Source organism: Mastomys coucha, unplaced genomic scaffold, assembly GCF_008632895.1.
Source record: "Mastomys coucha isolate ucsf_1 unplaced genomic scaffold, UCSF_Mcou_1 pScaffold13, whole genome shotgun sequence".
NCBI lineage: Eukaryota > Metazoa > Chordata > Mammalia > Rodentia > Muridae > Mastomys > Mastomys coucha.
The window spans coordinates 78,397,081-78,412,833 of NW_022196895.1; the positions used below are offsets into that span (position 1 = coordinate 78,397,081).

At 48.9% G+C, this 15,753-nt stretch overlaps 1 protein-coding gene across 9 annotated transcripts in view; it reads left to right on the top strand.

Moving 5' to 3' along the window:
• Mbp (myelin basic protein) overlaps positions 1-15,753 on the top strand; it is a 118,239-nt gene that overhangs the window by 92,082 nt on the left and 10,404 nt on the right. For 3 of the 9 annotated variants that reach the window (XM_031366146.1, XM_031366152.1, XM_031366147.1), the window contains exons 5-8: positions 726-803; positions 12,653-12,754; positions 15,026-15,061; positions 15,454-15,486. In XM_031366146.1, the coding sequence (XP_031222006.1) occupies positions 726-803; positions 12,653-12,754; positions 15,026-15,061; positions 15,454-15,486 (249 nt within the window). The remainder of the gene's footprint in view (positions 1-725; positions 804-12,652; positions 12,755-15,025; positions 15,062-15,453; positions 15,487-15,753) is intronic. The other 6 variants (XM_031366148.1, XM_031366153.1, XM_031366149.1 and 3 more) reach the window with 3 other exon arrangements.

The following is a 15,753-nucleotide window of genomic DNA, read 5'->3' on the forward strand; positions in this document are numbered from 1 at the left end:
CTCCCCTCCCCCATTCTTCTCCCCCTCCATTTCTCACACTCCCTGTCTTTCATTCCCTGCTCCTCTCCTGATTATTTTGCTGTGAACAGTCAAAAAGAGACATCTCCTGCGGACAATTTGTCCAGGCACTCTGATTCTATTCTCTTGAAGCTTACTTGAACTTCCTTGATGTCTGCACACTCTCTCATAACTTATAGGATATTCTAAGTCAGGAGTAAACTCCACTCCACGTCACAAGAAGTGTGGCAGTACAGTTGAGGCTAACATGACCCGTGCTGGGGAATAAGCAAGCTCCTAAGCATATGGAGTCCCTGAGCTTCACCAACAAGAAAGAATGTGGGCTAGAAAATGTCACTCACTCCATGTGACCTCAAGAGCGACCCTGAGCACTGCAGCTCCTGAAATCGGCTCCCTGTACTCTGCAGAAGCCTTGAGAAGGTGAGAGCGTGCCACCCATTGCTGATTCCTTCTTGGAAATCCAGCACAAATGCCTCCACATTTGCCAGTAGGGAAAAGGCCTGCAAATAAAAGCCAGTGTAAAACGAAGCCATTCCATTAGAGTTCCACAGTAGGTTTTCAAACACCTCCGCAGCACCAGACAGGAAAGCATTTCTTTGCCTGCTGGGGGTCGGCAGTGCTGATCCTAGAGGTTTGCGGAGGACTGTGGGGCTCTGCAGGCAGTGCCCACATGGGACTCACCTGGCCCACTCTGTCCTCCTCGGCAGGTACCCTGGCTAAAGCAGAGCCGGAGCCCTCTGCCCTCTCATGCCCGCAGCCGTCCTGGGCTGTGCCACATGTACAAGGTAAGTGGCGGCTGCTGACCACCAGCCAAGGGTCACCTGTGTGAGAGATGCTCTCAGGGCTGTGGACAGGCCTTTGAGAAGGTCATTAGGATAGGTGGGGATCCACTGTGTCCCTGGGGATCCAACACGTCTACGGGGCATCTGTAAGTCCAAACTAAGACAGGAAAGAAGGCCCCGAACCAACACAACAAAAAAGAAATTTCAAAACCAAACCCACATAAGAGGTAGGGACCCTGTCTATGGTGTGAAAGTCTCACAAGGACAGGGTGGAACTGTCAGGTCACCGTAACGGAAACAAGCTGTGGGCTTGTGGTGTGGCCTGCTGTAATACCACACATGTGGAAAGGCCAGCAAGAGGACAAGCCAGGAAGGACCAGCCTTACCCGGGGACTGCCTGCCCAGGCTCCCTACCTGCTTCGAAAGCAAGCTCCTACAGATGTCAAACACTCCAAATATCAGCCTAGTTTAACATAAATGGCAAGTGTCCTTAAGTCTAGTCCCCAGACGTCTGTCCCTCTGAGTGTGTCATAGATAGCATGGTTGGGATCTGCCCTCATGTCCCAGGATGAAAAGCACCACATTAATATACTGTGGGTGAAACTGCGGAGGGCAGAGACAGGGGATCCTTCAGTCAAGCGCAGTTGGGACTGCTCCTCATGCAAGCTGAATGTCACCACACAGATCGTGTCTCTCAGTGACTGTGTCACACGGAGGTACATGCCGTACGAATCTGGATACCTGTCTTTTTCAAAGGCAGAGAGTGGAAGGTTGAAAACTAAATGGTAGACATTCATTCTCCATGCTCCACGGAGCACCTATCAGGAGGCTGCCTAGGGATCAGGTGGCCACACAATTCTTCTGCAAGGTATTAAAAGGGAGCCACAGCAATCAAGGTCGGCAGCAGGAAGGATGCCCGTAACCATAGGCTTTGGACTTCCTGGGTCAGACGCTTCACAATGAGACTGTACAGAAGCTTGCACGGGAACCTGGCTTGAGGTAGGTGACCAGGGGAACAAGCACTGGGTGCTGGAGGAAGCACTGTCGCATGCCTTGCTGTAGAGACGTGAAGGATGAGGAGCATTTCCACTGGCCTCTAAAAGGGTCAGTCTGGGGCCAGGGCTGAGAAGGACGCAGAGGAAAGCAAGGTTAGTCTAGCCCAGGACCCTGGCAGATGTGACTCGAGCCGTGGACAGTACTGGGAGCCCTGGGGCGTTGCGTCGTTTCTTAAGTGATATGGCTGACTGGAAGCCTCATGCAAGCTGTCTGGTATGACAGACTAGTGCTCGGCTTTACCTGTGTACTTCCTCTGAATAGTTGCTGAGGGTGCCCCGTGTCTCCAGCATTCATCTTTTCTGGGACCGGCTGGGTTCTACATCCGCTTGGCTTTCCTGAACCAGGAATGGTCTTGGGCAACAGCACCTGCCCAGCAAGCGCCTGGCCCCATTGCTTTTGTACTTAGCATGCTGCTAGTGCACCAGGTGTGAGTCCTGTAACAATGGCAGGTATTTCACCTAAGGGGAATAAAGGGGTTTGTGGTACCCAGGGCTAGATGACTGAACCAAACCATAGAGCACTTGGCTCATCCTGAATGACGCCGACACTGCCTACCCTGCCCTCCTCCAGATTTGAGACACTCTGCTACAGAAAGCAGACCCTGTGCATAGAGAATGGAGCTTCTGCCTGGAACCCTGGAGTCAGACAGCAAGGAACTATCAACAGAATACTTGCTTTTTCTCCTTTAAAATTTACTTTTAGCAGAAAGAAGCCAGCCCCATGCCAGGCGGTGGTGGCGCATGCCTTTAATCCCAGCACTTGGGAGGCAGAGTCAGGTGGATTTCTGAGTTCGAGGCCAGCCTGGTCTACAGAGTGAGTTCCAGGACAGCCAGGGCTACACAGAGAAACCCTGTCTCGAAAACAAAAACAAAAACAAAAGAAAGAAGCCAGCCCCTCCTATTCTTTACATCTTCATCTCAAATGCATATAGTTTAAATTTTCTGTGCATGTATTCTAATGGCTTGAGATGAATGGGCTTGTCAAGGAGATAAAGCCATTGGGTGGAAGCCACAGCCTGGATAGCAAGTTAACATTAGGAAATCCTAAACATCAGAACAATGTTTCTCAACCAGTGGGTTCCAACCCCTTTGGGAGGGTCAAGTGACCCTTTCATATATCAGATGCTCCGCATACCAGGTATTTACATTATGACTCATAACAGTAGCAAAATTACAGTATGATGGAGCAACAAAAATAATTTTATGGTTGGGGGTCAGCACACCATGAGGAGCTGTGTTAAAGGGTTGCAGCATTAGGAGTGTTCAGAACTGCTGCATCAGGAGATGGGAACTCTCTCCTAGGATGCTAAAACATGCTATGGCTTCCCAGTGTGACACTCTTTGCATCTATTATTGGTAAATTCCGTTCTAGTTCAAACTGGGTTTGAACTAACGAGCTAGAACACACATTAGGACCAAAGGAAAACAGACAGTGGTTATTAGGTGCTGTGAGTAATGTTTGCTTGTCTACTGTGAGGGAAAACAGAGATAGAAGGCTGTCTTTTGTCTCAGAGTCAAAACTCAGAGGACACTGTGACCACTGCTAAGCTGGTCATCCTGGCTCTGTGTGGCCGGTCATGCTTCTTCCCCTCTCTGTAGCTACTTACTGTGCTCAAAAGGCACTTCTCTGTCTGTGCCTGTAGGAAGGCTGTTATCCATGCATGTCCCTATATTATATGTTCCTATGTTCCATTTCCCTCTTCCTCTTCCTCTTGCTCCTCCTCCTCCTCCCTGTTTGCTAAAGACCCGTCTCCTGTGAAAGAGCTCACGCAGTAAGAGTTGGTCCCAGCACTGCTAATGACCTCCTCAAGCACAAGGCTCCCCGCTAAGCATTCATCTGTTCTAAGAAACCCAGTCATTTTTTTCAGGGATGGTCATGCTCATTCTTTGAAGCCTGGGGGGTAAGTGGGAAGGAGCAGGAGACAAATAGGAAGAGCCTTTGAGAACAAAAAGCAAAAGTTCCAGAGTAGGAACAGGTGCAGAGCTCAGGGTGAGAAGCAACTCCTGAGAAATGCAGAGACAGGGGCCAGGCAGTGGTGGCACATGCCTTTAATCCCTCACTCAGGAGGAGGCAGAGGCAGGAGGATTTCTGAGTTCGAGGCCAGCCTGGTCTACAGAGTGAGTTTCAGAATAGCCAGGGTTACACAGAGAAACCCTGTCTCAAAAAACCAAAAAGAAAGAAAGAAAGAAAGAAAGAAAGAAAGAAAGAAAGAAAGAAAGAAAGAAAGAGAGAGAGAAAGAGAGAGAGAGAGGAAGAAAGAGGAGAGAGGGGGAGGGAGGAAGGAAGGAAGGAAGGAAAAGAAAAAGAAAGAAAGAAAGAAAGAAAGAAAGAAAGAAAGAAAGAAAGAAAGAAAGAAAGAGAGAGAGAAAGAAAGGGAGAAAGAAAGGGAGAAAGAAAGAAAGAAGAAAGATACAGAGACAGGTCACATGTATCCCATATGGGTAGCCCTCCTCCCACTTCCTGCATCGTGAGTTGCTAGGCCTGCGCCTGGCATGGACTGTCACTAGGCAGGCAGCATGCTCTGTTGAAGGGAACATGATAAACAAAGCCGGAAGCTAAGGAGACCCTATCCACAAGGATAGCCTTTCCGTTCCCCTGTGTGCGTCTCGGCAGGAACCCTGAGGGAGCAGTGGACAGGATTCGCCACTGCCTGTCCACACCGCCAGGTCCTTTGTCTCTGCTTCCTTTGGAAGTCTTCTCAGCTCTTGCCACCCTGGCAGGATACCCCATCACCACTGTGAACAACCCCAGAGGTTTCCCAAAAGGCCCACCCCTCTTCAGCCCCATCAGCCCTGAGGTTCTGGAACCTTCTGTCAAAAGCCTGAAGGTTAGGTCTCATCCTTCCAGTCTGCCAGGGCTATGACCTTCTCTGAGCTAGATTTGCTCACTTGTGAAGCTGTTGTGACCAGAGGCCTGTTAGGTATCCAGAGAGCTTTGTGCTAATCAAGCAAGGACTCTGGCCAGTCATCGTGGTGTGACATAGGCAGTCTCATCTCTGTGTAGTTCATTTCCAACCTGTTCTAGGAACACTCAAGCAGCCCCAGAGTGCAGTGCTTGACCTGAAGGCCCCCCGAGGCTCCCAAGGCCACCTATCCTGTGCTGCTGCCACCCTCGGGCAGTTCTGTTTCTGCTCAGGAGTTTGTTTCCTCAGTTGATAAATGAGAGTGTCAGTTAAGCAAAAGATACAACAAACATTGCCCACTGGTCTCCTGTCTTCAGGAGAGGTTCCTATCGGATGACATAACACCTCTGGGTCCTTCCCTCTGGAACGCAGCGCCTCAGCGGGTGCTAGGCTCCTTAGCTCTCCCACCCACAGGAAGTGTAGCTTGCAGTCAGGCAGGCGCTGTCCACACAGAGGGGCTACCCACAAGTAATGCTGGGAGCGGCCTTGCTGGTTGGTGAATCCAGTTTCCCCCTGGTTGCTCCACACGTGGCTCTGGGTAGATTTGGATGGGTTGTAGCTGCTCACGGTGTCTCTCTCTGAGGCAAACGCTGACCAGGCCAAGAGGCCGACCGCCTGCCTGAGTGCCCAGCCTTTTGGTGCGGTGTGTGTACGGCACCCCATCCTGCGCTGAGCCCAAGGCCTTTGCTTGCTGGAAAGCCTGTTATTGCTCACTCTTCCTTGCAAAGAACCCTCCCTGGGTCCTACCCTGCACTCTGCCTACACACTGGACAAATGGACACAAAGGTCCAAAGCCACAAACCTGGGTGCTTCCTGCAGTCCAGCACTAGGTAACTGAAGGGGGATCACAGATTCAAGACCAGCCGGAGCTACTTAGCATGACCCTATCTCCACAGATAAATGCCACGTACTGTTTGCTCTGTGTTTTTTCTGTGACCTCTGTTTGCTATTTCCATGCGCTATTACACTTCGGACATATTGGAAGCCATGGGTACCTGGAAACAGTAAAGAAAGGGAGTATTAAGATCGATACCCTCCCCACCTCCCACCATGTTCACCAGGAAACAGGGACAAAGCCTCAGAACTACAGGACGCTGGGGCAAGGTGCCACCAAGCTGCTGGCCTACTCAAAGCTGAGAGGCAGCACGGCCAGGGCTGTGACTTCCTGCAGAGGCCACAGAGCCCTCTGCTCACCTCGGTCACTGCTCTTCTGGGGACCCACTGTCCAGGAGAGATCTGGAAGCAGGCATCATCGCTGGACCCTCTGAAGCCAGGAAAACCCAGGCCTGGAGAGCATCTAGCAGTTAACACTGGAAGTGCTTCGCATTGCCTGGGCATGTTCTCTCTCTCTCCCTCTCTCCCTCTTTCCCTCTCTCCCTCTCTCTCTCTCCCCGCCCTCTCTCTTTCCTCTCTCCTTCCTCTCTTTCTCCTCTCTCTCTCCTCTCTCTCCTCTCTCTCTCCTCTTTCTCCTTTCTCTCTCCTCTCTCTCTCTCTCTCCTCTCTCTGTCTCTCTCCTCTCTCTGTCTCTCTCTGTCTCTCTGTCTCTCTGTCTCTGTCTCTGTCTCTCTGTCTCTCTGTCTCTGTCTCTCTGTCTCTGTCTCTGTCTCTGTCTCTCTCTCTCTCTCCCTGTTTTTTGTTCTCTCTCTGTTTTTTTTTGAAACAGTCAAATCTGTCTCAAGTGCACATCCAAGGAATGGAGAAATCCAGAAGATTCTAAATTTAACCCCTACACTGCCAAAGAAGAGGGGCACAAAGTTGCCCGAGGAAGCCAAGCGATCTTTGTCCTTCATGTCCTGGAACAGCATGAAGGAGCTGTATCAGAGTTGCTGTCCCTTCACAAGTGGCTGCAGGCCAAACACTTGGGAACCCAACATTGGAATGTGTGGCAAAGCATCCTCCTCCCACCAAGGACATAAGGATGGACACCGGTGGTCCCAGGCTATCTCCAGAGCAGACATCGTCCCTGCCTTGCCGTGTCTGAGGGCAAATACAACACAGTGAAGTTAGGGGGCAGCCTGAAGTCTCCACCTACCCATACCTGTCCAAACGCCACACGGATGCTGCCCAGCTTGCTATGAAGAAGGGGGCTCTGTCTCATCAGTCATTGGCATTGGTGACTGTGATGCATACATGTTCTGTCCCATGGGCACTCAGCCAAGAACTAAAACACGAGGGAGGCCACACATCACCCCTGACACCAGAATTTAAAATGCATGGATCTTGCTAGGAAAAAAAACGAGAGATAACACTGTCTCCTGAAATTATTAGGAACAGCTTGATGACAAAGGATATCAGCTTCTTCTAGAGATGTAAACCAGAACTGGGGCAGTCAGTGGTGAGAGGGACACGTGCTGAAATGCCCTGCGACAGCCACAGCATCTGGGCAGCCAGGGGATAGAGAGTCAGAAGTGAGGAAAGATGGCGTCACTGCAGACCTGCTCCGTCACCATCCTGAGCCCATCGTCAAGCGTGTTGGTTGCCTATGGCACTCACTTCAGCCATGACCCCTTCCTGAAATGGTTCACAGAGAGGTTGGCTGTTGACCCTGCCGCTGAGTCCCATGTGGGAAACAGATGTGACAATCAGACCATGAAAGAAGGGAGCTATCCGTGGCCTTCTTCCCCTGGAGACAGTGTTGATGAGGAGAGCTGTTCACAAGATTTCCAAGGCATGGAGAGCGTGAACGAACACAAAAGCATGTAGAGGAGGCAGAGGCCAGTCCTGTCAGAGAGAGGCTCTGTGGGTGTCAGACTTGGGAGTGCGGATGAGAGGAGAGGCATGCTTTCCCCTTTCACCTGCTCAGAGGAAAAAATATTGTATCAAATCTAAACTCACTCCGTGGGCTGTTCTGAAAAACAGAGGTATCTCAAAGCCGGAGCTGCCGCCCACACATACAGAGCAGCGCCTGAGTTCAATTAAGACAGCTAAGTCCTCCAGTTTGCCCTAGTGAGAATGAGGGACTGCAGTGTCCTGACGCCACCGTGTGGCTGAGATGTGTGCAACATTCTGTGGTGCTAGGCTGTGCTCCGAAGGAACAGTCACAGCGCTTGTCCAGTGACAGTCCAGCGCTTGTCCCACGTGTATGGGACCAGGGCTCAAAATTAAATCTAAAAGAAAGAAAGGAATGCATATCGAAAGATAACTTGGTTTGATTTCGCCTCCCATGAGCAGAACAGAAAGTTCCTAGCTGCTGGTGTTGAGGCCTGGTGTTAGGCTCCTACAGTTTAACTCCATGGAAATGAAACGTTTCCAGTGATGATGGCAGGATGGGAAACCCTGTCTTTAACCTTGCCTGAGACTGCATTTTCAAAACCTGCTTAATTAGGATTTCCCAAGCCCGGTGGACTCCATCCATCTGTTCTGTTCTTTCCCTCAGATACAAACAATTTCTTTCTGGCCCACAGCTTCAGAATCTAATATAAATCTGCAAACTTTGAAATGAATGGGTAAAGACCATCATTTTAAACTCCATTCTTCTCCCACATCTTATGACCTGCCGTATAACAGACCAGCAGCCTCCTTCCTGTGTCTGTCCCTAACCACGAGATCCTCCTATGCTCTCCAGACCCAGTCTACCTGGTTCTCTGCAGTCATCTCCAGCACTGGGCCTCGACTACCCAGGGGCCTCAGTGGGAAGGCTTTGGCATCTTGGTTTCTCCCTACAAATGAAGCCGAGGAGGGCAGTAGAGCTGGGTGAAGGGTTTGACTTCAGGTCAGTGGAGGCACATAGCATCTCCTGATTAAACGTGAGTCAATTTTTTCCCCATTGTTTACACGAATCTGCTTGGAGACAGCAGAAAGAAGAAAGTGTAACCCTAAAACATGGGTGATGCTGGTCTGGATCCCAGGCAACAGGGACCCTTCTCAGGCCAGAAATAAAGTAAGAAGGGGAATCCTTTTATTTTGCTTAACCATAAACCGTAGCCCTGCTCACTTCCTTGTGAAATGGCTATTGTTAAAGTTCCTGATGTGTCTCAGGCTGTTCTTAGGAAGCAACGTCTCTTCTCTTCCGTAGAACAAGCAGACACACAGTCTGATGACCACCGACATCTGACAGAACCTCCAAGCTTAGCCACCCAACTTTCCAACTTCCAAGAGGTTGGAAAACACAAGAACACCCCTTCCCAGACCTCAGCAGACCTTTCCAGTGGCCCCCTGCTGGTGGGAGACACTGTTCCCCACTGAGGGAAATTGGAATTTTTCAAAAATAGTACCAACAGGCTAATGGAGAAGTATGGATCTTAGAAATCAATGATGTGGTTGGCCAGGGTTCCCTTCCATAGTTCTAGAATGATTCATCATAATTTTACTTTATGTCGCTTCATACGTTTGCCATCTTTGCTTATTAATACTGTGCATAGCTGTATTGACACAAAATGAAGTTCCTGACATAACACTAAGAAAAGAGGAAAAATAGGCAAAGAGAAAGCTGTGCAGTAGGATTTCCTTTTAAAATCCTTTTAAAGCCATTTGCAGTCTTGGCTGACCTATGGAAGAGCCGTCACGTATGTAACGCCTTCTTGTAAGTAGACACCATTTTCTAAACAGTGGAACTTTTTATTTTTTTAAAAAAAGATGAGTTTTGCAGACCCTCACTTGTATCATATGCTCAGCCTCAAACACAACCATGGGGTTCACTGCCCAGGCCTTGGCATCTGGGGAGCCAGATGGCACGGCCACCAACTCACTCGGATTCCAGGAGTCATGGGCAGGCCAGCAACCATGGCCTTGGCTCTGGGGCCCTTCTTGCTGGTGGAGAACCGATGTTGTTACAATGGCTGTTAGTAACCTACAAGGGAGATGCTCTGCTGTGGACATGCGGGGAACAACACTAAAACCTCCACTGCGGGCTCTTCGCTTAACCTCATGAGCACAGCAAGGTTGTATCTGCCAGAGAATACAGACGTGTATATAACTAGTAAAAAGCTAAGAGATGAAAGTCCTTCCTCCCATAGATGCCAGCGCACAAGCCTGTGGGTGACCTTGTGGGTGACCTTGCCCATCACCAGTGTCCTCTGGCAGACACCGAGAAAATCTGGAATATCCATCCCAGCATGTGGAGTAAGCCATTGTCACTAACTAAGCAAGAGTGACCTGTAAGAAAAGCTCCAGGGTGGAAGCGAGGCTCGGGCTCCCTTCCCACGAAGGCTCTGGTGGGAAAACTCACAAGAGTGTAATAGCTCCAATGCACACTGTGCAATTATAAACCATGTCAAATGGGCCTGTTTTATTTTATAAACGAATATACAGCAAAGTAGACTCACTTTGTGTTCTACATGTGTGAACAGATTTATAAACATTTATAACTACTACCATAAACATGTATCAACCTAAGACCACCCCTTTCTTTGTGTACACAACCCCCTTTCCTTCATTTCCTAACTACAGCCACCTCTGCTCTAGTCTCCCTTCCCATAGGATAGACCTTTCAAGAATATCACATAAAAAGTAGTATATGTGAAATCTTTGTGGATGGCTTCTTGCATGCAGCATGATGAAGAGATGTCTCATTACGTTTTCCAAATGTTCATTTTATGGCTAAGTCGTATTCCATTGAGTGAGCACTGTCAGGCTATGTTGATTCTCTTGATGAAGAACATCTGAGTTTCTTGTAGTTTGCAGGGATTAAAAAGTTCTACAAACCTTCAAGTGCAGGCTTCGAGTGAATGTAAGTTTTTCACCTAAGATTTAAATTGTTTTCCTTCAAAAGATATATATCTTTTCACTCAACATATTCAATGCAAAAAAAAATTATTTTAAAAAATATAGCATTTCTCTTTCATTCATCAAAGCATGAAATGGGACTGCAGAACCATACCATAAACATATTCTCAATCGGTGCTGTAGGAAACTGCCAAGTTGCTTTTCCCAGTGACTTCATTATTTTGTATAGAGTTCCAGTTGCTCCCTGTACTAGCCAACACTTGTATTATCATGTTTTTTTCTTAGCCATCTGAACAGGTGGGTAATAGCAGCATCTCATGGCGGCTGTTTGCACAATCTTCATGGCTGTTGATATGGAGCAGCTGCCGTGGTGATTTTTTCCCTCATGTATCTTTGGTGAAACATTTGTCCAAGTGTTTTAATCAATTTACTCACTTCTGAGTTTTGAAGATTTAGTTTTTGTTTAAACATACTTTTGTGTTTGAGTCTTTCTTTTTCATACATGATTTGCAAATATTTTCTCCCAGTCTGCAACTTGTCTGTTCATGCTCCTAACAGTGTTCCAGGTGGTGTCAAACTTTGGGGTCTGATTTACTGTTGCAGGGTGACCGGATGTGCCTAGAAGGATAATCAGTCTCCGGGTACCCACATTAGCCAGAGGGTTCTCCAAGCTGAGCCTCCACAGCTGTGGCATTGCCAAGAGGCAGCTAGCTGATAAGGAGACAGCAGAGCATACGTGTGGCAGTCTGGGAAGGTCTGTCTTCTCCTCATGGCAGCTGAGGCAGAGTGAATGCCATTCTGTAGCCACGGCAGGCCGCTGGGCATGTGTGAAGTGAAGAGTCACGGCCCTTAAGCGTTTTTCAGGGTGTGAGCTCACTGTCAGAGGAAGAAGGATGGGAAAGGAGAGGAAGAAAGGGAAGCCATTTAGAAAATCCAGGCTGGAGTGGGGGAGGGGATGCAGAGCTTGGCTTGGAAGAGTGAGCAAATTTAGAATATGGTCCCTGGGAAGAGGTGAGCTTTGGTCCCTGCGCAATAGAGAGAGAGAGGAGGAGGAGGAGGAGGACAAGAACTATGTTAAAGGTCTGTGATGTCAGAAGTGGGTGATGGGGAGAGATCAAACCCACAGCTAGGATCACTTCCAACGTAGAGTAGACATACAACGCAGAGGGTAAAGCTATGTTAGCTGCTTGGTTCCTCGTGAGGATCGTGATATAGCCGACCCGGAAGAAGGCCAAGTGTTAGGCAAATGGCACCCGTGCAGCTCCAGTTCTCACCACGGAGCCACGCCCACTACGTACAGCCTTACAGCCTCCCTAGCTCGTGAGAAGCAGCTCTTGCCTTTTCTAGTGGCAAACTCCCCAGAGGGCTCTCCCAACCCAAGCACAGAGAGGCAGGATGGATGCTTCAAGTGACTGGATGGCCATCCCAGACACACAACTGTGACCCCTGCAGACAGGCTATGCATGTCACTCCCGTTGTCCTTCCTGAGGCTGTTTGGCTGAGGTTCCTCAGAGCACAAGGGTGACTCTGACTGAGTGCTGGGAGCAAAGGCGGGAAAAATGAGGAAACCTGTATGGTCTCCTCCGTCTGTTGCTCTCTGAGAACGGTGATGTGGTAAAGTCCCCTCACAGCGTCTTTCCAAGGATTCCCGGTTAGATGTAGACGGTTTCTGTTGCGCCGTGCATGTCCCCTATGTTGAGCACAGGTACAGAGTGGACAGCCAGGAGGGCAGCATCAGGAGAAAGCAGAGCTATTTCAGTCTCTCCTCTGATCTTGCACTCACTAGGGATAAATCACCGGCCATGTGCTTGCTAGATTATCTTATTGGCTGTATACACTGGCCTAGAACCTTTTGGTGCTGTGGGTTGTGAGTTCTCGGTCCAGATGGACACTCAGTGCAGGTGTTACTTCCATCTGACTCGAGATGGGAAAGTGATAGCTCTCTATCGGCAGACTGAGAACCACAGTGGCATGAGGCGAAGAGGCTAGCTCATGATGCCACAACCCTCCCTCTGCCAGTGATGGCTTCAGAAATAGAGTAGCCACCCGGCAAACTGTGGTTACGCACCAGGCATGCTCCACTAAGCCCCAGCCTGATGCAGCTATCCAGTGGCACACCAGAACCTTCCTAATCCCAGGATGCTAAGAGTAGAGACTCATCTTCCTCAGAAGGACAGACGTGGCCCACCTACACCCTCTCCATCCTCAGCTGCACACTTCTCTCTTTTAGGACTCACACACAAGAACTACCCATTATGGCTCCCTGCCCCAGAAGTCGCAGCACGGCCGGACTCAAGATGAGAACCCAGTAGTCCACTTCTTCAAGAACATTGTAAGTGACCGTGCCCAGGGGACCCAAGAAATCATCAAGGGAAAGGCTGTGGATCCAAGAGAGATCTTAGCTCATACCTAATCTCCATGAATCCTTCTCAGGGTGCCACTGGCTTGAGGGGCATCACCCTCGGCAGGACCTGGGTCATCCCAGATCCCAAAGGAGACTCTTGGGTACATCTGCTGTGTTAAAACAAAAATACCTGTGTATTTTAATAAGAACTTAATTTTCCTGAAATCACCTAGTAGGTGTTTGATTAAAAATACAGACTTTGTGACCCTGAGAAATGAAAATGGTGGGACTGGGGGATGAACAGAGAAATGCAGGGTGCTTCAGGCCAGCAGAACTGATCTGTGTGGCATTGTAACATAAGACACATGCCATTTGTCAATGCACATAGGATGTGTGCTACATAGAGTAAACCTTGATGTATCCAGATGATGATGATGATTATGGTCATGGTGGTGGTAGTGGTGGTGATGATGATGATGATGATTATGATAATGCCCCAGTGTTTGTTTATCACTTAGAACAAGCAAATCATATCAATGCTGATGCGAACCAGCAGAAGCTGAGCAGATGTGTGGGAATGCCCTATGGGTATAGGGGAAATGTGTGATTTCATTACCATTTCTGCGTAAATCTAAACTCTTCCACAAGATAAATGACTTAGTTACCTCTCTATTGTTGTGATAAGACACCACGACTAAGGCAGGGTATGGAAGACAGCGGTTCTTTGGGCCTTACAGTTCAGAGGGTGAGTCATGGCAGGGAACATGGTGCTGCAGCCGTAGCTGAGAGATTGCATTTTCAGACAGGACCATGAGGCAGAGATGTGAGGATGGGGAGACAGACAGAGATACATAGAGAGATGACTAGTAGATGATTGATCGATGATAGAGAGAGATACAGAGATGAAAGAGAGATACGATAGCTAGGTAAGAGATGGACAGACGGACGGACGGATAGATAGATAGATTGATAGGTAGATAGATAGAGATAGTGATAGGTAGATAGATATGATAAATAGATGATAAATAGACACATGATAGAGATAGTGATAGGTATGTAGATAGATAGATAGATAGATAGATAGATAGATAGATAGATAGATATGACAGATAGCTGATAGATACAGAGATAGTAGGTAGATAGATAGGTAGATAGATATGATAGGTGATAGATAGAGGATAGATAGATAATAGATAGATAGATAGATAGATAATAGATAGATAGATAGATAATAGATAGGTATGTAGGTAGATGGATAGATAGATAGATAGATAGATAGATAGATAGATAGATAGTAGATAGTAGATAAATAGTAGATAGAGCAATGAGTGGGAATGCCCCCAAGTGACACACCTCTTCCAACAAGGCCACACCTCCTAATGGTTCTACCAACTAGACACTAAACACTCACATATATGAGCCTCTGGGGGCCACTCTCATTCAAACAACCACAATAAAGTTGTCTTTTTTAAACTAATGGTGAAGGGCTGGAGCGATTGCTCAGCAGTTACTAGAGCATAGGACTCGTCTTAGGCTGGCTTTCTGTGGCTGTGATGAAACACCATGACCCAAGGCAACCAGAGGAGGAAAGAGCTTACTTCCCTTCCGCATCCCAGTCCCTCACTGAAGGAACTCAGAGCAAGAAGCTGCAGGCAGAAACTGAAGTAGACTCCCTGAGCAAAGGCTCCTTCCTGGCTTGCTCCTCATGGCTTGCTCAGCCTGCTTTCTTAAATACCCCAGGACCTCCTCCTCAGGGATGACCCCGCCCACGGTGGCCTGGGCTCTCTCACACCAGTCATAAATTAGAAAAGAAAATACACTACAGATTTGTAGGCAAATCATATGGAGACGTTTTCTCAAATGAAACTCCCCTTTTCCAAACGATTCTATCTTTCGTCAGGTTGGCATAAGACTAGCCAGCAAAGGATCAGGGTTCAATTCCCTCCAGTCATGCTGGTGGCTCCTAACTGCCTATAGCCCCAGCCCCAATCCAGCCGGTGGCCTCCATGACGCCTGCACTCACGTGCCTATACACAGACACATGAGCTTTTAAAAATGGGGCATTATGTTGAAAGTGAACATCAGTAGAGGCGCCATTGCCAGCCCCAGGAAGGGCATGATATAGAGACATGTGCTGGCTTCTGATGCCTAATAGACTGAAGCCGTGTCTGTGGACATGAACTAGTGGGAGCCTCTGGGAGGGCGTGAACTTCCTACAGGAAAGTGAGTTGCTGCAGCCCACCCCTCTCTGTCTTCCAGGTGACACCTCGCACACCACCTCCATCCCAAGGAAAGGTAAGGCCTTAGATGTTCTGATTCATTGAGGGTTCATTCATATGATTACCCCGAAATCCCAAAATGGGTTCCAAAAGAAACTGGGCCTAAGGCTCCCTGAATCCGCCCAAGTCTTGCTCCCGGCGGCTCCCACTGGGACAGGGATGCATCCAGTTTTCCAGCTATGCATTCATGGCCAGTGCTTCCAAGCAGTGTCCCCTGAGCTGGGACTCACATCCTGGTCTTGGAGCTTCGAGTGGGCCTGGCTGTCCCTGAATGGGATGCATTTGAGGGACCTTGCTCCTCTTGGGGGAAGAATGCCATCTGGTTGTTCGTGTTGGTTTCAGGACTTTGTCCCGGGCGATCAACACGTCAGTGTTTCTGTCGTCACTGTTTCTTTCTCTTCCTCACAGGGGAGAGGACTGTCCCTCAGCAGATTTAGCTGGGTAGGTGATGACCGCGTTTCTCTGCTTCCTCATGCCCTGCAGCCCGCGCAGCCCGCAGCCCACTGACTTCTAAGTTCTTTCGGTTGCTTAACACTCGCCTTTTCCGTCCTACCCAGCCCAGCTCGCCCGCCATGCTTGGCAGGCTGTTTTCTATTCCAGGCAGGCATGAAGTCTTTCAGTGTGGATGGCTGCCAGGCTGAATCCTGGGCATTGCAAAGCCCTGTACCTCCTCCCTGCAAGCATTCTGAGCTCCTTCCCAAGGAAGGG